At 40.4% G+C, this 26,123-nt stretch overlaps 1 protein-coding gene across 1 annotated transcript in view; it reads right to left on the reverse strand.

Annotated features, from left to right (window-relative positions):
* DPH6 (diphthamine biosynthesis 6) overlaps positions 1-26,123 on the reverse strand; it is a 245,867-nt gene that overhangs the window by 148,291 nt on the left and 71,453 nt on the right. The window contains exons 6-8 of the mRNA XM_082241429.1: positions 17,033-17,094; positions 9,113-9,207; positions 6,438-6,525 (exon numbers count right to left, since the gene is read on the reverse strand). Coding sequence (XP_082097555.1) covers positions 6,438-6,525; positions 9,113-9,207; positions 17,033-17,094 — 245 coding nt within the window. The remainder of the gene's footprint in view (positions 1-6,437; positions 6,526-9,112; positions 9,208-17,032; positions 17,095-26,123) is intronic.

The following is a 26,123-nucleotide window of genomic DNA, read 5'->3' on the forward strand; positions in this document are numbered from 1 at the left end:
AGGTCGTTTTGAAGTGTGATCCTGTCCTCTGGGGTGCTAGCCACCCCTCCCAGTTTGGTGTCATCTGCAAATTTGATCAGGATAAGTCATGTCAGACTAACCTGATCTCGTTTTTTGACAGAATTACAAGCCTGGTAGATGAAGGGAACGCAGTGGATGTAGCCTACCTTGATTTCAGCAAAGCATTTGACAAGGTGCCCCATGATATTCTTGTAAAGAAGCTGGTAAAATGCGGTCTTGACTATGCTACCACTCAGTGGATTTGTAACTGGCTGACTGACCGAACCCAAAGGGTGCTCATCAATGGTTCCTCTTCATCCTGGAGAAGAGTGACTAGTGGGGTGCCACAGGGTTCTGTCTTGGGCCCGGTCTTATTCAACATCTTTATCAACGACTTGGATGATGGACTCAAGGGCATCCTGATCAAATTTGCAGATGACACCAAACTGGGAGGGGTGGCTAACACCCCAGAGGACAGGATCACACTTCAAAACGACCTTGACAGATTAGAGAACTGGGCAAAAACAAACAAGATGAATTTTAACAGGGAGAAATGTAAAGTATTGCACTTGGGCAAAAAAAATGAGAGGCACAAATACAAGATGGGTGACACCTGGCTTGAGAGCAGTACATGTGAAAAGGATCTAGGAGTCTTGGTTGACCACAAACTTGACATGAGCCAACAGTGTGACGCGGCAGCTAAAAAAGCCAATGCAATTCTGGGCTGCATCAATAGGAGTATAGCATCTAGATCAAGGGAAGTAATAGTGCCACTGTATTCTGCTCTGGTCAGACCACACCTGGAGTACTGTGTCCAGTTCTGGGCACCACAATTCAAGAAGGACACTGACAAACTGGAACGTGTCCAGAAGAGGGCAACCAAAATGGTCAAAGGCCTGGAAACGATGCCTTATGAGGAACGGCTAAGGGAGCTGGGCATGTTTAGCCTGGAGAAGAGGAGGTTAAGGGGTGATATGATAGCCATGTTCAAATATATAAAAGGATGTCACATAGAGGAGGGAGAAAGGTTGTTTTCTACTGCTCCAGAGAAGCGGACACGGAGCAATGGATCCAAACTACAAGAAAGAAGATTCCACCTAAACATTAGGAAGAACTTCCTGACAGTAAGAGCTGTTCGACAGTGGAATTTGCTGCCAAGGAGTGTGGTGGAGTCTCCTACTTTGGAGGTCTTTAAGCAGAGGCTTGACAACCATATGTCAGGAGTGCTCTGATGGTGTTTCCTGCTTGGCAGGGGGTTGGACTCGATGGCCCTTGTGGTCTCTTCCAACTCTATGATTCTATGATTCTATGATTCTAGGATGCCCTTGAGTCCATCATCCAATATACAGTACTACAAAACTATACAAACCGACTTAAAAGTATTATTTGATGTTTGAGGAGGTTCAACATTCTCTGAAACAACATCTTAAAGATATTAACCCACCTCAGGGTGAAAACCACAGCCCCAATGTCCCCATGTGCACCAACATTGTATACTCCACTCTGACCTTACCTCAATGAACAGAAAAACATCCCATGGAATTCTAAGCACTATCACACTAAGCCGGAGGGTGTGGATCATGGGATGTTGGGGTAGCATGTGCAGTACCACACGGAAATCTCCTGTTCAAGAAATGTGTTTCTTTTGTGAGGCAACCGTTTCTGTTTCACTACAAAACAGAGAAGTCAAGCTATTCAAATGGCTCTCGATCTTGTGCACAATTAAGCAGGCTTAAATTCCACTGATACTACTTAAGTATGCTTAACTGTGCCTTAGAATGGGACCATGAATGTTTTACTTTCGCAAGAGTTACAATGCATTAACTGGTTGAAGGGCTTTAGAAGGATAAACACAGAAATAAGAAGTAGAAATTACTCAAGACTAAATGCTTGCCTTGCCAGTATGAATAGCTCTCTGGTCCTATGGGGTTAAAACCTTAAATCATTTGATGCATTATGCTCTTGAAAAACCAAATGCCCCTCCATAGTTACAATTTATTGAAAATGTAGCTTATTATAGTGTGACAGAAAATAAATTAATCGAAAGATTTAATGCCTTTTGCCATGATTCCATCACAACACAAAACAAACTATTTTCCTCCTTAACTCTACAAGACATTAAGTGTATATACCAGAATCTAAACTACAATTCCATAAATGCTAGCTCTTTAAGAATGTGACAGCTTTGTCTACAATGAATTTGAAAAATGATTTGCTATAAAACTGCTTGAAACTGTGGGGCTTTAACAAAATCTTAAACATCTACATAAGAAGGAGGAAAGAGCTTCTGAATAGATAAAAGTAAAATCTTGATTCTTATATAAAATGTTATGCATTTTAATATGATTTTTTGCCTGATTTATGTAAAGCTTTGTGTTTTTCATTTTCCCTAGCCTGTCACATTGTAGTGATGTATGGAGCATTTTAGCATCAAGTTTGCCATGAGCAATAAAGTCAGTGCCCCTAAGAAATATTAATATATTTCCACTTTCTCTCCCCTCTCCGAGAGTGTTCTCTTATTCAGCTTATTTGGTTTCACTTCACATAGCCGACTGGCATAATTTTCAGTCTCACAGTAATATTTTAAGGCTTTGCTCTGCAGAAAAAAATCCTCGTCAAACAAGGTGTGTACTAAAATGGCACATTTGAGAATGGGGAACATGGTGCTAGGAAGCAGAATTCTAAAAATAAAGAATTATGTCTCTTTTTGATGAATGTACAGCAGTGCTTTCTGAGATAAGACCTACTATGGCATATGCCTATATACTCTTGAAAAGTCAATATTTTTAAACGAAACACAAAACCGGCTGTGATCATTAATGGTGTTTGAGTATCACGTACCAAATAAAACCAAACCAAAATGTTTTAGCACAAAGAAGCATTTAACACAAAGACCTGTGAAGAACACTAGTGGCAAACTCACTGGAAGGTCTGTAGAGACTCAATTTCCCCGCACCTAAATGCGCCTTATTGCGGTTTTCACTGTTACTCCAGCAGGCTGCTTAATACTCGGGGATATTCCTCAGGAGGGAGTGGAGGGAGATGGTTGGAGGACATTTCGAGAGGGGAAATAGAAGCATAGAAAGAGTTAAGTGTCCTCTCAACCGAACAGTCGTTCATAGAAAAGTGTTCTTCCTCTAAATGGGTTTTGAGATACAAATTTCATCAATGCATGTAAAAGTGTATTGTGCTTTTAATGCTTCAACTTCTGAAGCTACCACTCATTCTGTAAGACTGCTGGCTTCCTTCCAATTCACTTTCCAAAACAGCAAGCTTCCCTTAATGCCAACAATAAATGGGGTCAGTTGTATTATTAGACACTACAGCTAAGTTCTGCTCTACTGTGCCAATGAAATCTCCTGAGTTTGCAGTAAAGATCCCTGAACAGACTGTATCCGAGCACAGGATCAGTCTGTAAGCAAATTATTTGTCTCTCAACGAAAGTATTAGCAGCTTACTGTGTATCTTGGGAAGTATATATTTAGCTTCCGTGTACTATGAATCCTTGTTATATAATCCTACATTAATTGATACACAACCTGAGCATCTGAGGTGCAAAGCTTTTCGCTTCATATTTTGTTTGTGTCAATTATACCATAGTAATTATAAACACATGGAACTAAATAGCCACAGTAAATATTTCCAAGCAGGCTACAAGACAGCGTGATACCATTTCTGCTGTTATTTTTCTTTCTACAGTGGATCCCATTTGTGCCATGAGAAGCTGGGGGCGGCGAGGGGAGACACCAACCCTGCAAATGTTAACATAATTTTTATTATTATTGTCTGGTTTAGCTTACAGGCGTATATATTCGCAAAGCACTTCTGGCATGGGAGCACAATGCTTCACAGGTATCATTACTGTTAGATCAATACTGCTAAAGAACATAACTTGGTCACAGGAACAGAAGTTAGAAAGGAGACTTTTGAGGTTCTTAACAAAACTATTGCTTTCTCACTTCATCGTTTTAGTTTATATCTCCAACTCCTTGAAAGATTCCATCAACGGTGTCTCTGAAAATTTTTACACATCATGTAGGGAGACAGGCGAACTAATGTCAATGTACTAGAAGAAGCAAAGATCACAAGTGTCAAAGCAATGATTCTTCAACATCGACTTCGTTGGACTGGTCATGTTGTGCAGATTGCTTGATTATCGTCTTCCAAAGCAACTACTCTATTCCGAACTTAAAAATGGAAAGTGTAATGCTGGTGGGCAACAAAAGAGGTTTAAAGACTCTCTCAAGGCAAATCTAAAAAAATGTAACATAAACACTGACAACCTTTACCAAAGGTATCATGGACTGTGAAGATGCTCAAACACAGGAAGAGGAAGGCATGTTTGGCAACACTCACTGTGATCAACTCCTGCTCTGAAAACTATGTCCCCACTGTGGAAGGACGTGTGGATCTAGAATTAAGACTGTGTTCACGGACGACAATCTTACTCAGTTATGGGAGATCGCCAAGAAGAAGAAGAAATACTCTGGCAATTTTTAAAAAGCTATGACTTAAACAGTGTGTTTTATGCAATGCTCACCTATTTTTTTGGTTACTTTTTTAACTGAAGTATAAAATATGCACAAAGATAACACAAGTCAAAATGTCATTCCACAGCCAATGAAATTGTATATCTTACAAGTTGAGCCACCCAGCTCAAGACTAAAGGTATTAATAGAATATAGAATAAAGTCTTGCAGCTTTTCTGATGAAAGAGAATATACATGATTTGTATGACAATTGGAAAATATACATTTTCTATATTATGTAAAAGTTTTCAGAAGATTCCATGCTTGATGTGTTAATTTTTCAGCTACTGAAAGACTGCAATTCCATAAATTAAGATTTAAACCATTCAGTGTTTTCCACTGTTTCATTATTGATGGCCATGTAGCTGCTTTTAAGAAAACTAAGAGTTCTTTCAATTTAGATTTAGGTTTGATTGTTCAAAGAGTGGTAATAAATACAACCATAGGGCAAGGGAAGCCTACCTTTTCCTTGAACACTGCAGTAATTTTATCGCAGACCTTCTATCAAATCAGAGACAAATGGACAGGCCCACCAGAGATCTATGTGCCTGCATGGGTCCTATACTACCTGTGCCTTGTTGTAAAAGTATTTTCTCTAATGTAAGCTGAAACAGGCCATATTGAATAATTTCAGTTACAGACCAATTCCAGCTCACATACAAAATCAGGGAAGTCATAAAGCACAATAGGGATACATTTAAATTAGCAATTAGGTATAACAGGGACAGTAGATATAGCAGCAATTAAAATATATAAATTAGAGAACAGGCCATATTGTTTTAGAGAACCATATTATCTAACAATTGGGTATTGTTTATTTTTGACTTAAATCCCTCTCCCATAAAGTTTTCAAGCCAGCTAAGAGTCCCTGTTGAAATTTTTATTCTTTGTTGTATGTATTTGAGACTTTTGCCTTAAAAAATGTACAAAAAGACCATTCACAAACGGGTTTTTTCAGTGTGTCTGTGTTTGGGTGATCCCTTTGTGAAAATCCTTGTCAGATTCAGACTTCCATCAATAATTTGTTAGTACTCTTTGAGAGGCTGTATCTCCCGATACCTTTAAAAGCGCCTTAAAGACCTACTGTTTCACTGCTGCATTTAAGGGCTATGTGTTGCTGAGTATTGTCATTTTGTGCTGTTTGAAATGTAATGAAATGGTTGGTTTTATTGGGTTTCAAAATTGTATTATGATTTTTGGTTGATATATATATATTTGTTGTGACCCACTTTGTGAAACATGTGTTTGAAAAGAGGTCCATACATTTTTCAAATAACTAAAAAGGCAAGTAGATGGCAGTGAATCATCAGGATCAGCATGATGTCTCTGTATCCTTTTTGGAGCATGGGTTTAGAACTTAACAGTTTGGGCCTAACGCATCTCTGTTATCACTATCGACCAAGGGTGGAGAGTCTGTGGTCCTCCATATATTGTTGGACTGCAACTTCCATCAGCCCCAGCCAGCATGGCCAATGCTCAGGGATGATGACAGCTATAGTCTAGCAACACCTGGAGAGCCTGAGGTTCCCCATCCATCATCTGCAAGGTAATATAGAAGTATTGTCTAAATTATACACACTAAATATGAACAGCAAGAGCACAGACATAGATAACTGTCCAACTAATGTTCCTCTGTCTTCTCTTGGAGGCTCATCAACTTTGAAATGCTGAAATACCATTACCTTTAGGGTGTAATGTGGTGGCCAGGATTTAAATTGGTAAGGAATGGAGCTTTAGCAGTATTACCTTTTATCTGTGTTCCCCCCCCCCCCCGGATCCCATTTGGACATTTTGTGTATCTGTGGTTAAATCACTGTTATCTGCTCTGAGCCTCAGTAATGAGACAGAACAGATTTAAAAATAAATATTATTAATATAAGTATATTAAAACTGGAATGCGGTACTTGCCTTATCTTCTAAGTGCAATTTTAATAGTCGAAGATAAGCCACGGGTGCAAATGCATCGGCTGAATGCACAACAACTTCTGATAAATCCCTGTAATAACAGAATCATAAACATTTATTTCAGATTACACTGAACATTTCAACAATTAGGTTCTTTTTTTAAAAAGCATTAGTGGTCAACCATGGGACAGATACAATCAGATCATATGATTATAGCCCTATCTGCACATTCAAAGCAGTATTAAACAGGCATGCAAGGATCACAGACCTTGTGTCATGACTAAAGTTTCACTCAGATGTGGACTTCTAACAACATATGTAACTTGTCCTAATATCAGCCTCTGTTTCTGTAGACTGGAAAGCACCCAGTATGACAACGGTTTCTAAAAAAAAGGAACCGGGTTCGCGTCTCCGCACCTCCACATGCAGCTGCTGGGTGACCTTGGGCCAGTCACACTTCTTTGAAGTCTCTCAGCCCCACTCACCTCACAGAGTGTTTGTTGTGGGGGAGGAAGGGAAAGGAGAATGTTAGCCGCTTTGAGACTCCTGAAGGGGAGTGAAAGGCGGGATATCAAATCCAAACTCTTCTTCTTCTTCTTCCTCTTCCAGAGGGAATCTGGCAAATTCCAGGCCAGTTAACATAATGCATGTTTCGGAAAAATAGTAGGCAGCATTATTAAAGACAGAATTGCCAAGCACAGGGGGAAACAAGCAATGTAGAGCAGAACCAGAATGGCTGATTATACCAGCATTTTTTGTAAGAGTAATTTAATAATCAGTTGTGGAATGTGTTACCTAGAGAGGCCCACCTATCCACTCTGCCCCTCTCATACAAAGAGCAGCAAAAATAAAAGAAATAAATAAAAGAAATAAAAGAAAGCTTTTTAAGAGGCAGTGAAGTTGTCATTCTTACTAGTCTGGTTTTGTTCTCAATGTGGGTGCATTTCATTATTGTTTTATTGCCTTGATTCTTACCTCAGCAGAGGTATAAAACTACTTATAATAAAATAATAAATATCTTAGAATCACTTAAAAATGCAAGTATCATAAAAGAAGCAGTGTTTTGTTTTGTTTTGTTCATATCCCACCTTTATCCACCACAGAGCCCAAGGTGGCATACATGTGATTCCCAGGTTGTCTCCCATCCAGGCACTGACCCAACTCAGACCTGCTTAGCTTTGGCAAGGCAAGTCTCATATGCCTCCAGGCCTATCTTTCTATCTATCTATCTATCTATCTAGCCACTTTTATTTACGGTAATATTTCACATAGAAATAACCAATGCATTCTAAAATTGCTTCTAAAAGCCACAAAATATAAAGGTCTTTAGCACAAAAAGAAGGTGAGCACCAGATATCATGGAGACAACCTTTTATGACTGGGGCACCAACATGAAGAAGGCCATAACCACCCACCCCAAATGAGATGGCAGGGGCACGTTCAATGCCTTTGAAGCATTACATCATGTATCTAGTTGGCTTCAAAGGCATTGGTGAACAGAAGCACTCTTTCCTTAGGGAGATATTAATCTGGGAGAAAATGGGAGAGTGGCACTGGAATTTGTGGTTGAATCAAAATTTGATCTGAAATATTTCGTCTCACACTGTTTGCCACTATACTATAATAAATGTTACACAAAGGATCTGGGAAACCTGTATATGTTCTTACTGCTTACAACATGCTAGCCTATGCCTGACCTTATTGTTTTGCAGATCCTCATGTGGAAGCATAATTATTATATAAATGTACCCTCAAGGGCGCTTTCAGCTGGCACAGATTCAGTTCCGATCAATTCTGTGTTTATTGGAAGGGTAGCTTTCACGCCTGAAATATTCCAAGTAATACGATCTTCAAACCATTTTGCCCAAGTGTAGCCAACTGGGGTACTCCCAAGTGAGTTGTTTGGATATTGTAATCAAATTACCCCCTTCACTGAGATTATTGGTCTAAAAGTGGTATGGAGCAGACACCGATACTGTTTTATTAGAAAATCTGTAAACTCAGATGAAAGAGGGATAATAGCAGTCAAAATATCTCCTATAATAAATGCAGGCTAAGTTATTTACCATAATTGTACTGACAAATCTACATAAGGATAAAGAAATTTCCCATACCTCTACACATACATTTTAAGAATTTATGGCAAAGAAATAACCCACTCAGTGCAAATTGGACTGATTCAAAACATTAACATTCAAAAACATCCTTTAGTAATTCAAGCAAAATGTTTAGCATTATCATCCTAAATTGCTAATGTTAAAAAGCAAAAGAAAAAAAAAAGGAAAGAGAGAGAAAAGGGAAACAGAGTTAATGGAACCCACAGGCTACTGATGTGGCAGTTTATCAAATGTAGCTGTAATGAAAGATAAATATTACAGGCAATTCGCACTTCATGAAAGGATAAAAGTGTCAGTGTGTAGGTACCAGTTTTACTGCAGGCCATAATCAGCAAGTAAACGAAAGTGCAAATGTCTAAAAAGTTTATAGCTTTCTATGAAGGCCTCGTCTTGTCAGGCATTGATTTAGGTTAGTGGAGGACTTTGCCAGTGTTAAACAAAGTGAGTGTTTGTGAACTTAGAGGACATGCTCTGCCGCTGCCAACAGAAGTGGCCTCAAGCTAAAAGTTAATATGTTCCCAGTGCTAAAATTTAAAGGGAAGGGAAGGCGCAGTTCCTTACACAACTATTTTCTTCTTAAACAGAGGGCAATCCAATGTGAATGTTTCATATTCTCCACCTTCTCCACAGATATGGACTCCATATTTCTCAGAAAGCTAAAAAATAAGGGAAGGGAAGGGAAGAAAGTTATTATTAGGAAAAATCATTGCTTTATATCAAGTCAGACTCATGCGAGAACACATAGTGCTCACAGCCTATACTGCAACCATAGCATCCATCCTGATTTTTTCTATTATACACAAAGGCACAAAGTAAGGCTCGGGTTGCTGCACTGGTGTCCTCCTGTGAGCTACAGCAGGAAGGGAACTGGGGTGAGAGGTCTGCAGATAGAAAAGGGACTAGGGAAGGATGCAACAGGTATAAACAGCGCAGTGCCTTTTGAGCCTTTAAAGTTTCAGATCCCATCCCATGGCAAAAGGTCATTAGAACCCTTTGTCCTTGTGGTATGCTCAAAGACTTGGGACCATAATACCTCAAGGACCGCCTCTCTTCATATGAACCTACTCAGACCCTGATATCATCTTCTGAAGCCATTTCTTCGTGTGCCTCCTCCACAAGAGGTCTGGAGGGTGGCAACACAAAAACAGGTTTTTCTGTTGTGGTTCCCCGTTTGTGGAATGCTCTCCCCAGGGAGGTTTGGCTGGTGCCTTCATTACATACTTCATGAAAACATTCCTTTTTAACCAGGCCTTGGGCTAATTGACATCATTTTAAATGTGTCGGGGGGGTATTGGGTTGTTTATGTTTTTATTTTGTATTTTTTGTATTTTTTATATTGCAATTTTATGTTGTGAACTGCCCTGAGATCTACGGGTATAGGGCACTATACAAATGTAATAAACAACAACAGTGGATAAGGAAGGCTGAGAAAAGCTCAGAGAAATGAGTAGCCATGTGACCTGAGAAACATCTTGGGTATGTTCCTTGCCAGATGACCCTCTATGGTTTCTGATCTACTGTTCATCCAGCAGTTGCTATGTGACATCACCATGATGGTGTCCATTATTTTTTTGCTTTGTCCTTCTTTTAAATGTAAACCCATCTAGGCCGCTCTTAAACTAGTAAAGTTCAAGTTCAAGTATTTCAGAAAGCCAAATCCTACCCTGGAGCTGTCACCACCCTTTCTTAATTTTGGGTGTGTGTATCTTACTCAAGCTTGCTGACACTTATAATAATAATAATAATAATAATTTATTATTTATACCCCGCCCATCTGGCTGGGCCTCCCCAGCCACTCTGGGCGGCTTCCATAAAACCAAAAATACAGTAAAATCACAGGTTAAAAACTTCCCTGAACAGGGCTGCCTTAAGATGTCTTCTGAATGTCAGGTAGTTGTTTATCGCTTTGACATCTGCTGGAAGGGCATTCCACAGGGCGGGCGCCACTACCGAGAAGGCCCTCTGCCTGGTTCCCTGTAGCTTTGCTTCTTGCAATGAGGGAACCGCCAGAAGGCCCTCGGTGCTGGACCTCAGCGTCCGGGCAGAATGATGGGGGTGGAGATGCTCCTTCAGGTATACTGGACCAAGGCCGTTTAGGGCTTTAAAGGTCAGCACCAACACTTTGAATTGTGCTCGGAAACATACTGGGAGCCAATGTAGGTCTTTCAAGACCGGTGTTACACATCCAAGAACACGTTTTCCTTTATTATTGCTTCACATGTGCAATAGCGTGACTCCAGAAGCAAAGGTAAGTTCTGGGTATGAACTCTGATAAAAACTGGAGGAGGAGGAGTTTGGATTTGATATCCCGCTTTATCACTACCCGAAGGAGTCTCAAAGCGGCTAACAATCTCCTTTCCCTTCCTCCCTCACAACAAACACTCTGTGAGGTGAGAGAGGCTGAGAGACTTCAGAGAAGTGTGACTAGCCCAAGGTCACCCAGCAGCTGCATGTGGAGGAGTGGGGAATTGAACCCGGTTCACCAGATTACGAGTCCACTGCTCCTAACCACTACACCATGCTGGCTCTCACAAACTGGTGCCGCATTAAGCTCAGACCAATCGAAGAGAAGCATAGGAACACATTCCACACGGGATCCCACAAACATGGCATGAATCCTCTCCAGAGTAGAAGGTGGCATCACAAAAAAAGCAATACAACATTTTTAATACAGAAACAAGTGTTACTGTCTTCACATCCTGCTTCTGAGATTCCCAGAGGCATCTGGCTGGCCTTGATACGGTACTGGGATTTTCTTATGCTTTTACTGGACGACTGGTCATTTTTTTAGCCTGGCTAAACTGGAATATTTAAGGCCCTTTTGGCTTTTATTCTTGTTCAGTCTTTTACTTTGGTGGTGTGCCTCAAGTCAAAATGTTATCTGTCAGATAATTAAATTATGTCTGTTTACCCATTTTGGATGGTAAATTGAAATCTTCCTCTCTTTTTTCCAAATAAAGATCAAATTATCTTTTCCAGGCCTACGTTATCAGACATTTTCCTTTTAATGAGAGAATATCTCTTTGTCTAAAAATAACCAAACATTCACTTAATCAAAAACTCACACTGCTGACATAAAAGATAGCTCTACCTGTCAGAAGCTGCTGTAAGGTTCTTGTAGGACAAATCCATCAAGCATAATTAATGCTGATGCAATAAGAATGGACAACTTACAAAACAGTTAGTCAAAACAGCTTATTCTTCTTCCTGCCAAAAACCACTGCTGAAAAGCTGTTTGAAATGGATACCCTGCCAGGTACGAACAACTACAAAAGACTTTCTTAAAAAGCAGCTATATTTGGAGTAACAAAATATATGGCTGATCCTCCTTGTTGATATCCCAGCTAAGTATAACATGATATGAAGGAGTAATTGTTTACAAGCTCTCCAAACTTGTTTGTCCTAGTGCTGCCTCTTTGGTGCCACAAATCCTTCCTGGACATCAACATCAAATGATTTTTCCCAATTGTTTGCTATCTGCCCTTGTTGGCATATCCTGAATCATTGAGCGGTTCTTCATTATTAGCTTCTTCAAGTGTGGGCACAAACCTGTTATCTTAAAAGGAACTTATTTCAGCGGTAGATTAACATAAGCTTTTTAAGGGTGTAGGGAGATATATTATTATTACTCTTAATATTAATTAGATTTATTCATTTAATAGGATTTATATACCGCTTAATCATCAAAACCTCTAAGTGCTTTACACATAATATATATTTAAATTATTGATAAAAGCGGATGTTAACTTTTTTCAAAAATAAAATCAGCAGTTCTTAAAAATACAAATTGCAAAACTGCCTATTACACATTCTTCACCATAAGGTCCAGGATGGGTTACAATAATGTAAAAACACGAGATTGAAATCAGTTTAAACCACTTGTAATCAGAAGAACAAGGTAGGCCCTTAAATCTCTCTCTCTCTCTCAGGTATCACAGACCAGGGTAAAGAGGTACAGCTTCAGCATGTACAAAGCTATACAATGAAGGTGCACATACGTGCGAAGGAAATACTACAGTTTGGGGAAATGCCAGAGCAAATGCCTTGTCTTGGGTTGCCACTACCAAAATTCCAAGGATGGTAGAACTACCAAGAGGGCATCTCTAAACACCTGAGAGAGAATCTGTAGGGAAGGAGGCAACCTTTCAAATATTTGAGGCCTTAAACACTAATGTGAGCACTTCGAATTTGGCCCAGAAACAGCTCATCACATATATATGTGAATATATTTTATCATTGTTTCATATATTTTATCTTTGTTTGTAATGATAGTGTCAATTTATATGTATGTGTCTGTTTTATGTTGGTGTCTTTGTGTGTTTTTCTTCAAGTGGACAGTGGATTTCAGCTGTGTTTTAACTTTATTTGTACACAGCTTTGAGAAGTTTATTTTGACCAAGTGGTCTACAAATCTTCTCAATCAATCAATCAATCAATCAATCAATCAAACCAGTGCTGCAGCTTTAAAACGGGGGTTCTAAATGGAACCCCCCAGCCAGTAATCTGGCTGCTGCATTTTGAACTAGCCAAAGTTTCCAAGTCATCATCAGGGGCATATAAATCTCCCGCAGCGGGTCCAATTCCACAGCAACTGCCCTGTTACCCTGTTACGGCAACTCTTTACCCGGGGGGCAAGCCAGAGACCACTTTAGAATGCAACTTGTAAGTACTACTCTTCCCCTAATAGGAAGAATTTGGCCAAGAAGGTCACTGAATTTCCACCCCCCAACCTAGGTGGGGAGGAGAATTCTGCCTATCCCTACGCAGCAACCACAAGACCTGGACTGATGCCACCCACCTAGGCTAGTCATTGGATCCTTCTGGACAGCAAAGACCATAAGTGGGTATTCTGCTCTAGGTGCTTGAGCTATGGGGACTTCCTGAGCTCTCAACTTGACCTGTATCCTTTGGGTGCACTTCCGTCCTTGTTTCTGGCTTGCTCCTCTGCCCTGCCTGACGCTTTGCTCTTCGGTTTTGGCTACAAGTTTTCTCCCACATGGATACTGCTTCCTATCTCACCGGTTGGCCCTATTTCTAGCACCGGGGGTCAAAGGGAGCAAAGTATTGTTTGTTAAGAACTCAAGGAGTCCATGGAGATGTTGTAATATCTTTCTAGCTACTTCTGCCAGGCAGTGGGCTCCCCACCAGCTGAGGCTTCCAAAGAAAATCAAAGGTAATACCCCCGCCCAAAAAAGAGCACATTAAATAATCCAGATTTGTGATTACGAAGGCATGAACACCACCTTCTAGTTCTTGATCAGGAAAGTGTGCATTTTCCCCTGAACATGTGGGCCAAAATTGGAGTTGACACCCCATTTTACAGCACAACATGTGCAGGCTCCTCTCAGGCCTTTGTATGTTGAGCACGATGGTCTGACGGAGACTACTACATGCATTTGAATGAACACTTACAAGCCTCTGTGCAACGAGAAGTTCAAATGCTAGTGGAAGCCCATTTCAGGCCTTTGTGTCCAATGTGTAAAAATCTGAGAAGCCCACAAATGGAGGGTCAGGAATTGCATGTATGCTGCTGCCCCTTTACATACCTTTAGCCCTTGCATATCCAGGCAAACACCCAAAGAAGGCTCTTGTGTGCTTAAAATGTATTTTTACCCACTCAGATTCTCTGGGATTAAGCTGGCAAAAAAATATCAAAGTAACTGAATATGGATTTTTACACTTCACTTCATTTTCTTTATTAAAATGGAGAACGGGCTTCAGGACAACAGCAGCATGCCTAAAAGCTGGGAATTGACAAAACAGCAAATATAATTGGCCCATTTCCTTCTGATCTCTCCAGCTTCCAATCCCCATCGACCTCTCTCCCCGCCCCTCCATCTCAATCTCTCTCTCATACACAACCACCCCTGACAGCATTCAAAGGAAATATTTTTAGAACCATAGCCTCAACTTTCTCTGCAGCTGGTGTTTATGCTACAGTTTCACTAAGTTATAAAGTGAGCTAAATATCTAGTAAAATATTTATGTACAGTGACATTTATAGCAGAATACAAACCCCCTACCAACAAGAAAAGAGTATTTACTGAGCAACCTTCCTCCACACAACCCTATGAAGCGACTTCAGCATTGCCAAGGAAACCAAATCTAGGAGAAAATGCTGGTTATTGTTTGTCATTGTTCAGCCATGATAAAACCTATGAAAAGCAACGTAACTGGGGTATGTATGCTGGGAATAAAGTCACAGAATCATAGAATTATAGAGTTGGAAAGGAGCCTGAGGTTTATGTAGTCCAACCCCCTGTAATGCAGGAATCCACTACCTTCAGTTGGTACCAGAATATACAACTTTAAAAGCTCACCCAGATCTCAGCTTACCATCTCATATAGACAAAGTCAAACAACATTTTCTGGGGTGTTGCAACATAGCCACTTGTACCACAAGGCGATAAAACTGCACAGCTAATTTATTTCATAATCACTAAAGAAGAGGTTGAGGTTATTAACATAGAACATGCTGACTTTTACCACAGGAAAGTTCAAACTGCGGCCGTAGCTTATTAAGGCTGCTGACAATTGCTAGGAGACCCTTATTCTCCCCACAGAGCTACTACAATTATGGGACAGGTAAAACAGCAAATCCATGTCCTCAGGGTACTCTGTGAACTGTAGCTCTGAGAGGGGCATAGGAGTCTCCCAACCGCTCTCAGCACCCTTAGAAAACTACAGCTCCCAGGATTCTTTGAGGGAAACCATGATTGTTTAAAGTGGCATGACGCTGCTTGAAATATATAGTGCAGATAGGGCCAGAGCTGTGGATGTGAACTGCATGTAATCTGTAAGTCTGTATTGGACCTGAATTTCACTCTGACATGTAGCCTGTCTTCCCCACTATGGAACTGCCATTGGGACCTGCAAAGGCTTTCAGTGGTGGCCCTGGGCAGGTGCTCCAGACTCTTGCACTTTCATGAGGGGAAAAGTACATCTCCAGCCTCCCAGAAAGAAACTTATGAGGCAACATGTGCATGTACTTTCTAAGTTATTTCTGAGAGATGAAAGTGGGTGTGGTGTGGCCAACTTGTATTTCTTTCCTGGTGCTGAAGAATCCTTCCTGTTGTGCTTAGGCAGCAATAGTATCAGTGTGTGTGTGTACAATCAATACTGCATGATCTCCACCATCGGGACCAGAAGGATGGAGTTGATTTCCCATGGTGAGCGCAACGTCGTCTCTCGCTCTCTCTAAATTTGTGTTATGCCTCCCCGCAGCAGCAGCTATTTTGGAACTGAAACCCCCAGCACTCTTTCAAAATTTGAAATGTGCCCGCTGCTTCAAAAATGTTGTCGACCTCCCCATTCTTCTCCACAATAGTTTCAACGTTTCCCCTTAGTATTGGGAGCTGCTTCCTTGATTAGAATTCCCAACAAGATAATAATAAAATAATAATTTATTATTTATATCCCGCCCATCTGGCTGAGTTTCCCCAGCCACTCTGGGTGGCTCCCAATCAAGCGTTAAAAACAATACAGCATTTAACATTAAAAACTTCCCTAAACAGAGCTGCCTTCAGATTAATATCCTTTGTGGAAATCCACACTGCAATGCTTGAAATAAATTAAAGAATTGTCCAGAAGCACCTTAGAGACCAACTAAGTTTGTTCTGGGTATAAGCTTTCATGTGCATACATACTTCTTCAGATATTCTTCAGATATGGTATCTGAAGAAGTGTGCATGCATACGAAAGCTTATACCCAGAGCAAAATTACTTGGTCTCTAAGGTGATACTGGACAATTTGTATTTATTTATTATTTATTTCAACTGCGTCAGACCAACACAGCTACCTACCTGAATCTGCAAGGCTTGAAGATGATGAGCAACAACTACTCTGCATACTCCACATGTCATACATTAAAGCAGTGTTTTCTCCACTCCCAAATAACATGGGGCTTACATCTATGTAGCGAAAAAAGAGCATACATAAAAATATAATGCCCTCAGAAGCTCGGATGGAGTGGTCCAGAAGAAGGTATTGTTTGTGAGATCTCCTAAGTTGTGGAAGTCCTGCATTATATAGCTTCCAGCAAATGCTAAAACACACATCTTTATCCTGGCTTTTGACACACGAGGCTTATATTTTTAGGACCCAACTTATGTCTGTAATTTTAACTTGTTTAAACTGTTTTTAATGTTGTGTTTTAATACTAATATTGTATTTTGTTTTAACCTGCCCTGAGACCTTAGGGTGAATGATGGGTAATAAATTGTAGTAGTAGTAGTAATAATAATAATAATTTTCTAGACAACTTTTCTAAAAAATAAAGCAGTCATCAATTTGAACACTATTACATGTATCCTATTTAAGAGAACTTATTTTTTTTCAGTATGGCAAATGTTGGTCTAATGTTTTGTTTCTGAAAGTGCGTGCTTTAAGAAGTGTTGTTCAGTTTCCTCCACATGTAATTTTTTTTATTTTTTGTTTTGTGAGGCACAGAATGTTTCAAGTATATTTTAGATAATACTTACTTCCAAAAGATAAGGTTCCATTTCATCCAATGTTTTTCCTAGATGTTTATCTGGATCTAAACCTGCCAAGAGATGTTAAAATATATTTTAGAGAACAAAGTACTGCTTGGGCGTCAGAGATTACTTTTTCTTTTTTTAAGAAACCTTCTCCTTTGGCAAACAGTTCCTGTATATCAAAAATAATGTTGAGGCAAACATAGATGTTCTTAGCCACAACTCACTCTCTTATTCCCTTTGAACTGTTTTCCATCCTTGGGGGAAAATAAGTTCATTTCCTTTGCCCTGCACAACAACTGGAAAACACATTGTTTTACTGAGTGCTTTCCATTCAGAGAAATTTCAGCACATAAAAAGGAAAAACGGGGTGTACCCATTATGATAATGAAAATAGTCCAGGAGATTTGATAACCCCTAAACTGCATTCAAGATGTTAGTCTACAGGACTCTTCCATGTTCTGTTATGGTAAGTATCAGAATTTGTAGACCTTTTAAAAATATGAAGCTGGCCTAAGCCTGCTATGGTCTGCTATAACTAAAGTTCAATAGGGGTTCCTTCGAAACTCACAGTTTTCTGGAACGAGGTATGGAGGAGCAATCAGTTTTAGAGAGAGTTATACATAAAATGTAGCAGTTCTGACCTGATCAAACTTTGCTCACAATGGACTACTTCTTACACAGGGTTCCCTCTTATGTTTGAGCTGCACATACATTATTTATTAAAAGGCCAACTAATTATATGCAAAAGCACACCTAAAGAAATATGTATATTATACATAAAATAGATAGAAAAGGATCAAATTCATGCTGTACTTTGTTTCTGCAGCATAAGTTCATAAGCGATTTCTATAGTTATATGCATTGTTGTATATACTTTTTCATTAGCTGGTTACTTTAGGAAATCTGCATACGTATGAGTGTAATATGCATATAATACAATATATTAATGCATAAAATATGCATGTAACCTGCAGTAATGGCTCACTTTTTAAGCAGAAGGGGAAAAGGACATCTCACTTCTCATCAAGATTAAGGATCAAGAAGAGAATTGGGAAGGGGAATCCATGCTCAACACAGTTTTCAGAAAATTCCACCCTTTCCTGAGACTTTTCTTAGGATGGAAAAAAAATGTGATGCTAATTGCATGGAAAAACTGCAATTATACATTACTATGTAAAGAGTAGCAGCAGGGAAGCCTGTGCAGCCTCGGGACCAAGGGGATGAAGAGTTTAATTGTCTTTCTCCCCACCCCCCATGACAAACATAGTATTTCCGAACCAGCTATTTGGTTTACAAGGGGTGCCAAGACGGGCTACCCATGAAAAGCAAATAGCAATTTTACATAACAAAAAAACCCATGCATGTTAACTGCATTATATAAATGGAGAAGAGCAACACCATACTCCAGTGTTTCCCAACCGGTGTTCCGCGGCACACGAGTGTGCCGTGAGACATCGGCTGGTGTGCCGCGAGATACCTGGAGGGAGGCGGGCGAGTCGGGCGGCGAGAGGCGGGGCGGCGAGGAGAGGCCGCGCCTCCTGCTGCTGCCTGGCGCTCCTCCTCGCAGCCGGCAGCGCTGCCTGGGCGCCTCCGCGCGACTCTGCCTCGCTGGGTTTGGTCTCCCAGCAGAGACGGGTCACACGCGCCCCTCCCTCCCTCCCTCAGCCTGCGCGGAGGGAGAGCCAGAGAGAGGCATCGCTCCTGCGCTCCGAGGCGGATTGAGCGCAGCTGAGAGGAGCTGCCGAGGGAAAAAACTTTCACTTTTGTGCGTCCCTCCCGGCGTGACGCTGCGCGCTGACGTCATGGGGCGGGGCTTTAATGGTGGTGTGCCGCGAGATTTTTTTTCAGTAAACAGGTGTGCCGTTGCCCAAAAACGTTTGGGAAACACTGCCATACTCGCTGCCCCAGCCTCTTTGTCACATCCACGTATTCATTCCCTGTGCCTTCTATGTGGTGAAAAGGGTAGTTCTGAGAACCTGATCTATAGGTGGAGCTTCCTCACGGCAGGACTCTTATTTACATAGAAAGCTTCCATGCATATGTCAGGATTTTTAATTTTTTTTAAAATGCTTCTAAAACACTTTCTTCATCACATAATAGTGGGGCCAAGCACTGGAGCTAATGAAGAAGTAGCAAGCAAGACTCTCCTCCTCTGCCCATCCACATGATTGGAACAGGTGCCACATTTTGGGGTCACGTCTGGTGTCGTTGTTCCATTAGCATGAACAGATTTAGGGTAAGGATGGAGGAAAATTCCACTGTTCAAGGGTAAACCCTGGTGCTGATGAAATGAGAGACTTAGCCCTGCTTCAGATATAAGCGGAAGGTTATAATTGACATCACATCTAGTTTTACCTTTAGCTGAAGAAAAACTATAAAGAAAAAAAGCAACAACTCCAACAGCTCTTTTAGTGAACCCTTGGAGTTTTCCATTTATATGACTGCAATGGATATGAATTAAAGCATGCAAAAAATATGAAGAAGAAGAAGAGTTTGGATTTGATATCCCGCCTTTCACTCCCCTTCAGGAGTCTCAAAGCGGCTAACATTCTCCTTTCCCTTCCTCCCCCACAACAAACACTCTGTGAGGTGAGTGGGGCTGAGAGACTTCAAAGAAGTGTGACTAGCCCAAGGTCACCCAGCAGCAAAAGAACCGCAAAAGAACTGCCTTGCTAGATCAAAGCAATGGTTCATCCATCTAGTCCAGCATTTCACCATCTTATGGCAATCAGATGGGTGCCCTGTGGAAGGTACGAAATGTTTTTGTCCCCCCCCCCTTCAAAACCAAGCTGGGGTTTAAGATAAGCAGGAGAGGTGCTAGCAGACATCCAAATGAGGCACTTTGAGTTGCTTGCAGGTTCTACCTCATTTGAAAGTGCTGGCTCCTGCCATCTTAAAACTTACCTGATGCAGACATGGATAGTTTGACTAACAACAACTGTTCTTCTCTTCCTTCTCTGCCTTGATGTTCTAATATTTACCAGATGAAGAGTCCTAGTTATTTTATGATATTTTGGTAGGTCTAATAAAGCTGCTACCTTTACTCTTTGATAGTTTTGTTTCTCTTTCCTATACTTGCTTCCTACCCCCAGTAAGTTAATTTGGAATTGTTGCTGTTGTTAATTCTGCTCTCATGGAGACTGTGCTGTTTTATCTGCAGAATGTGCTGCAAAATACTCATTATCCATTATTGGATAATCATTGTGTCCATTAAAGGATAATTTCTAAAACATAAGTTTTAGTTTTGTTGATTCTATCCAGTTATTGAAACATCAGAGTTCATAATATAAATGATGACAAATGTCAGAATCTCACATAATTTCTAATTATTGATGTTTTCCCTCCTAATAATGATGTGGCAATCAGGATTTTACTACTTACGTTCTGTAAATAAAGCAAAGGAAGAACTACATAAAAGTCCATAATAGAATAAGAATTTATCAATCAATAGCACTGCGCTTTTCCCTCTGTGGGATCAGCTGGGGTGGGGAGGAGAGAGGAGGCAACCTGGAAGGGTGGATAAACCCACAACAAGGCCCAGGCCTTAGAAAGCTCCATGCAGAATTAGGAAATTAATTAGGAGGAAGAATCATAATTGCAGAGCTGACATCTATTTTACTTGACTTGCATGTATCAACGGGAAGCAATTATGATTCAATTAAAATATTCAGTTTTATTACTTTAGTGACTGACCTTGAAGTTAATGCCCATTTTATTTAATTGCATCATCTATGAATAAATGTTAACCCTAGCATGTTATGCCCCATTATTTTTAGTGCATTTTTCAACTCCCCAACTGAATTATATCAGTCAATTTATTATCCACTGTCAAGAAAGCAAGCGAAGCTTTATTTCTTGGAAAGAATTACAGCACAGATAGGAGAAGCATCATGAGAGGCTTGAAAAAGCTGCTTAAGAATGCCAAGCAAAAGGAACTGTACTCCACAACCTTGATGGCCTAGAGCTTCACTGTAAAGTCAGTATGTGAAGGTACTAGTTGCATAATGAGTCTAAAAAGCCATTTCTACTCTGCCTAATTTTTAATTAATGGGAACTGTATACTTCTCTTCTAACAACATCATTGTTTAAGAGTATCTTCCCAACCGCCATGCCAAAAGACAACTTTTGTAACTTTCTAGGACCTGAAGAAAATTCAAAACATTTTTAGAGGCAGACATTTAGGTAAGAGAAAAATTTGAAAAAACAGAATGCACACAAGTCACGTGCATAACACTTTAATGAAACTTAAATCCTTGGGGCCAGAGTCAGCTAACGGGTCCCACAAGTGGAAGCCCATGCAAGGACTTCCACTGGCGCAACAGGACTTTCCCCCCTCCTCTGCTCCCAAAATAGCACAAGGTTGGCGGTGAGGGGAGATTATGCCATCAGGCAAATACAGAAATGCTTGCACTGATGGCCTCTTTTCCACTCAAATAAAACACACACAGAGATATCCCTCAGAAGTGAGCACTGCCTTTCAGCAGTCCTGTTGGAGATGGAATAATCCGCCTAATATCTTAAAAAGTGTGGGCAAGGACTACTGGCATAGGACATTTTTCTCCAATCCCATCAGATGAGAACTGATTGGGTATCAACTGGGTATTTGACAACTATGGCCATTCCTGGACAAAGCCTTGCCACAGTAGGTCATGTCTTGGTTACTTCAAGACTGGAGCGCGCTCTATGTGGGGCTTCCCTCACGTCTGATGCGGAAGCTGCAGTTAGTGCATAATGTTGAAGCACAATTGCTGACAGGAGTATGGCCTTGTCAGCATATAACACCCATGCTTAGAGATCTGCACTGGTTGCCAATTTGCTACCCAGCCAACTTCAAGGTGTTACTATTGGTAAAGAAAGCCCTTAACAACCTGTGACCCATTTACCTACGAGATCGCCTTATGCCATGTGTCCATTAAGCCATTTCTATCAGTGGAATTGACACTGCTACAGGTGCCACATAATACCCGTTCCACATTGAAAAGAACTCAATTGTGCTCAAATGGCAGTGCCTGAATTTTGGAACTCTGTGCCGACTGAGATCAACCTTCACTGTACTTTTTTTTTTTAAAAAAAATAATCTTTATTAAATTTTCAAAAGGTTACAAATAACAGAACAGAAAAGAAAAAAGAGAAAAGAAAAGAGTAAGAAAACCAAAACACTCATTTTCAATAACTTCTTTTCAAGACTTCCCCACGTCTCCCCTTATTGTATTCCATCTCCAGTTGTTTATTCAAGCAAGTTTTTCCCTTAATGTCCTAAAACATAGTTTATTAAAATCACTTAACCCTGATTTAATTAAAATAGTTTTTTGTAGTAGAATTAAACTTTAATTCATTGTTATACCTTAGCATATTTTAGAATATATACCTTAACCCTATATAAAGAGAGGAAACAGAAATATAAAAATAAAATTACCTTTGTATGGTTTAAAGTACAGTTGCGATTTTTTCTTGATTTTATTGTATTATCTTTTTGTTGACCACTTTGAGGGTTTTGGGTTGTTGTTTTTTTACAATTAAGCAGTGTATAAGTTTTATTAAATGAATGAATAAAAACATCATCTTGATCTGACAATGAAGCTTTGGAGACCATCAATGGCAATAGCTATTAATTTGTTCTCTGAATGGCCCTGTCAAATCAGCAAATGAAAAATGAAAACCAGGTCACCTGGTTGTCGTAAAGAAACCCCTACTAGAAGCAGGGACCTCTGATGTTGACTTCCGTATATTGTTTTTTCTTTGTTTATTTCTCAAGCTTTAATAAAAATAGCTTTAAAAAAAGAGAAGGGACCAAATGTTTCACAACTCAAGTCACCTGTGCAGCACTCGTAAATTCAAACAATTATAAAATTGTTGTATCACCATAAGATGTCGAGATGATCTGCAATTGCAACAGAATTCTGTCATGTTATATACTATCTAGCTGGAACAGTTTTGAGAAAATGTTGTTGCCCATTTGGTATCTTTGTCTTAGGTGGCAGTTGCAGAGATCTGACCAAAACCTAGATGTAACCTAGCTGGAGCAAGCAAACTTGGGGCAGGGCAGGTATTCTGCCTCTATTAAGAAACAGCACAAAAATGCACATAATGAAGATGGCAGCTCTGAAATGGCTTTGAATAGGAATCTCATGTAGATAGAGAAGAACCATGTTCATTTGGCAACTATAGAGGGCACAAATCAGTTGCGGTAGGAGTAGATTCAGGTCTTGTGTAGGTGGGGGGGGGGAGCAGAAAGACTGCAGAGGTCCTTTAAAATGTGTCTAGTGATGGGTTGTGAAAACACCATGGAGAATTCTGTGGGTGGATGATAAGCTGATATGACAGAAAGGGACTCTGACAGAAGGCATCAAAAAGTCGTGATGTTTCAGACTGCAGAGAATATCCTTCCAGGATACAAAAGGAAAGAAGCCACTTGAAGTCACTCAAGCTGAAAATACTTGCCATTTAAGAGAATAAGACCATTTAATGATGACTACCTAGATTTTAGAAGGACAAGTATTTACATCAAAGCTGAGTGGGATGGTTGCCCTTCAACACTGTTATTAAATGCAAAGGAGAAAGGATGGATGCCGCATTTGGCTCTTTCTCAGGAAAAAAGAATCTCTGACGGAAGAAGGAACGTATGATCATACTGCAGGGGAAGGGCTATGTGTGTAAATGTCCTTACAAGGAACGGATAAATTAGGAAATGGCCTACACCGTACTGAAGACTCCATGCATTCTGCAAGTCTGCAGAATGACCCCATAGGGGATTAATCACAGTAGACAGCAATCGGCTCCAAATTTGCAGATCTGAATGCATGTGTACCATTGTGAAGTGAGAATCGTAGAGAGGACAAGTTTAGACCCAATCCCTATTCCCACATAGAAAGGGACTGTGGGGCAGTAATACTGGTGCCACCCTAAGGGCCATGCAGCTTTTCTGTCCTTCCCCTGCAGATTCCCACATCCAGATCGTGCAACTCTAATCTACCAGACTTCCAGCTCCCACAGAGGTCTATGCACATAGGGGAAATGTCTCCCACAGACCTGCAGATACGGATGTTGGGGCAGGGCCAACAGTTGAGCGAGGGCTGAGGGTAGCAGTGTGGCCCTTTCCACATGTAGAGGCCTCTCCTGTATACTCAGTTAGAGCTAAAGTGTGGAGGTGGAGGCATTGGAAATTAAATCACATGCTTCGTTTCATTTCCAAAAGGTGAAAACCTACACAGAACAGTATTCACTAATGCAAAAAGAGGAGGGGAGAGAAAAGGGAGGAAACAGGTCAATTACACTATGGATGTTTGTTTAGACAAAATATAGCTAACACTTGTAAACGTCTACATATACTTTTGGAAATCTAAATATAAGCAAAGCCCATCAGAAAACATAAGACAGATCATTGATTCCAGTTTTATTCAGCCAATGTTATTTTGCTCCTCTGAAACACCATACTGCAACAAGACTTTTAGAAGACATCTGAAGGCAGCCCTGTTTAGGGAAGCTTTTAATGTTTGATGTATCATAGTATTTTAATATTATTTTGGAAGCCGCCCAGAGTGGCTGGGGAAACCCTGCCAGATGGGCGGGGTATAAATAATAAATTATTATTATTATTATTATTATTATTATTATTATTATTATTATTACTTCACAAACTCATACATACCTTGAATGGCTTTAGGACAGAGTCACATTATTAAATACTGTTAGCTTGATCTTCCTCAAGGCACAGAGTAAAAAGAAAGTTGTCTGATTCTTGGAAGACTCAGCCCTTCACTTCCTCATTACTGCTTTCAAGGCACAGACCATGGCGCACTGATCAACAAGGCTTGAGTTAATGTTCTTTATGAAGTTAACTTATGAAGTAAAGTTAGAGTGCAAGCTCATCTGTTTATCACAGATCTCCCTCTCCTGAATTTCTACAAAAATAGGTTTTGCTAGAGCAAATGGCAAAGCAGAAGGGTACAATATGGTTAGCCACAGGAAGCATATATAGACTCCCAAGTTCTTTCAACATATGCATATGTAACAGAAGCAAAGGCTTCGTATAGGAAGGAAAGTGGTAAAAAGCAAATTACTACCATGTCTTTCTCATGTCATCCCATCTGTTTTCATGCCACCAAAAAGACTACACAAGTGAATAAGGAGAGTCCAGAGTTATCCTGCAAGAATTTTGGGGCACATGCCCTCTTTATAAAAGTTTCTTATGATCTGTGTACAAGGCAAGCAAAGTTACAGATTGATGCTGCAATCCCATGCAACCCTTCCTAAAAGCAAGTCCTACTGAATGCAATGAAGTTACTTCTGTGTAAACATGCCTATGATTGTGCTGTATTATTTTATGCCAGTATTTTTTATACGCGGTAGAACTGTTGTCTTTATAATATGACATCTCTTCTGAAGACAGCAAAGTCCCAGAATACAGTGTTGTATCCAGATAAATCATTATGAAAGCAGAATGACTTCCTCTCTTGCAACAGAAAGGTGCACTGGACTCAACTGAAGGCTGTCTCTCCTGTACCCTACAAAGTTACTTGCCCTTCTAAGACCTAAAACCTAATCGCTCACACCATGTGTTAACTATTTCTTTGGTCTTCAGTCTGGATTCTGTCCTGATCTACTTTTTAGCTTCGCAAAACTGTAAAATGAGGCTACTTCTGGGAAGACCAACTGTTAAAACTGTGAAGCAACTTTGAGCACTTCCTTTGAGCACTAGGCGATGCTAATCTCACCTGGGTCCAGGATAGCCAGCATGGACGATCTTTCCCTCCCTCTCATCTCTCTGTGCATCTCCCAAACTACCTCAGGGATTCCCACAACCCTCCAGAGAAGATTTGGGGATGGCACACTGGGGCACACAGGAGAGAAGAGAGAAAGAGGACCGCTCAGTAACCACAGAAACTGGCTTTGTGGGAGTAAAAACAGAAAACTAGGTTGGAGGGTGAATGCAATGGAGTATCCTGGAGAAAGGAATGGAGGACTAATGTGGACACTGCAACAGACTGCACCAGAACTTCTTTGTTCCTTTGTGAATGCCTCTTTTCCTTCTCTTCCCTAGGTGGGGTGTGTGTGGGTGTAGAGCGGGGAAGGACACCCCACTAGATTATATTTA

This window comes from Podarcis vaucheri, assembly GCF_965113315.1.
Source record: "Podarcis vaucheri genome assembly, chromosome: 1".
NCBI lineage: Eukaryota > Metazoa > Chordata > Lepidosauria > Squamata > Lacertidae > Podarcis > Podarcis vaucheri.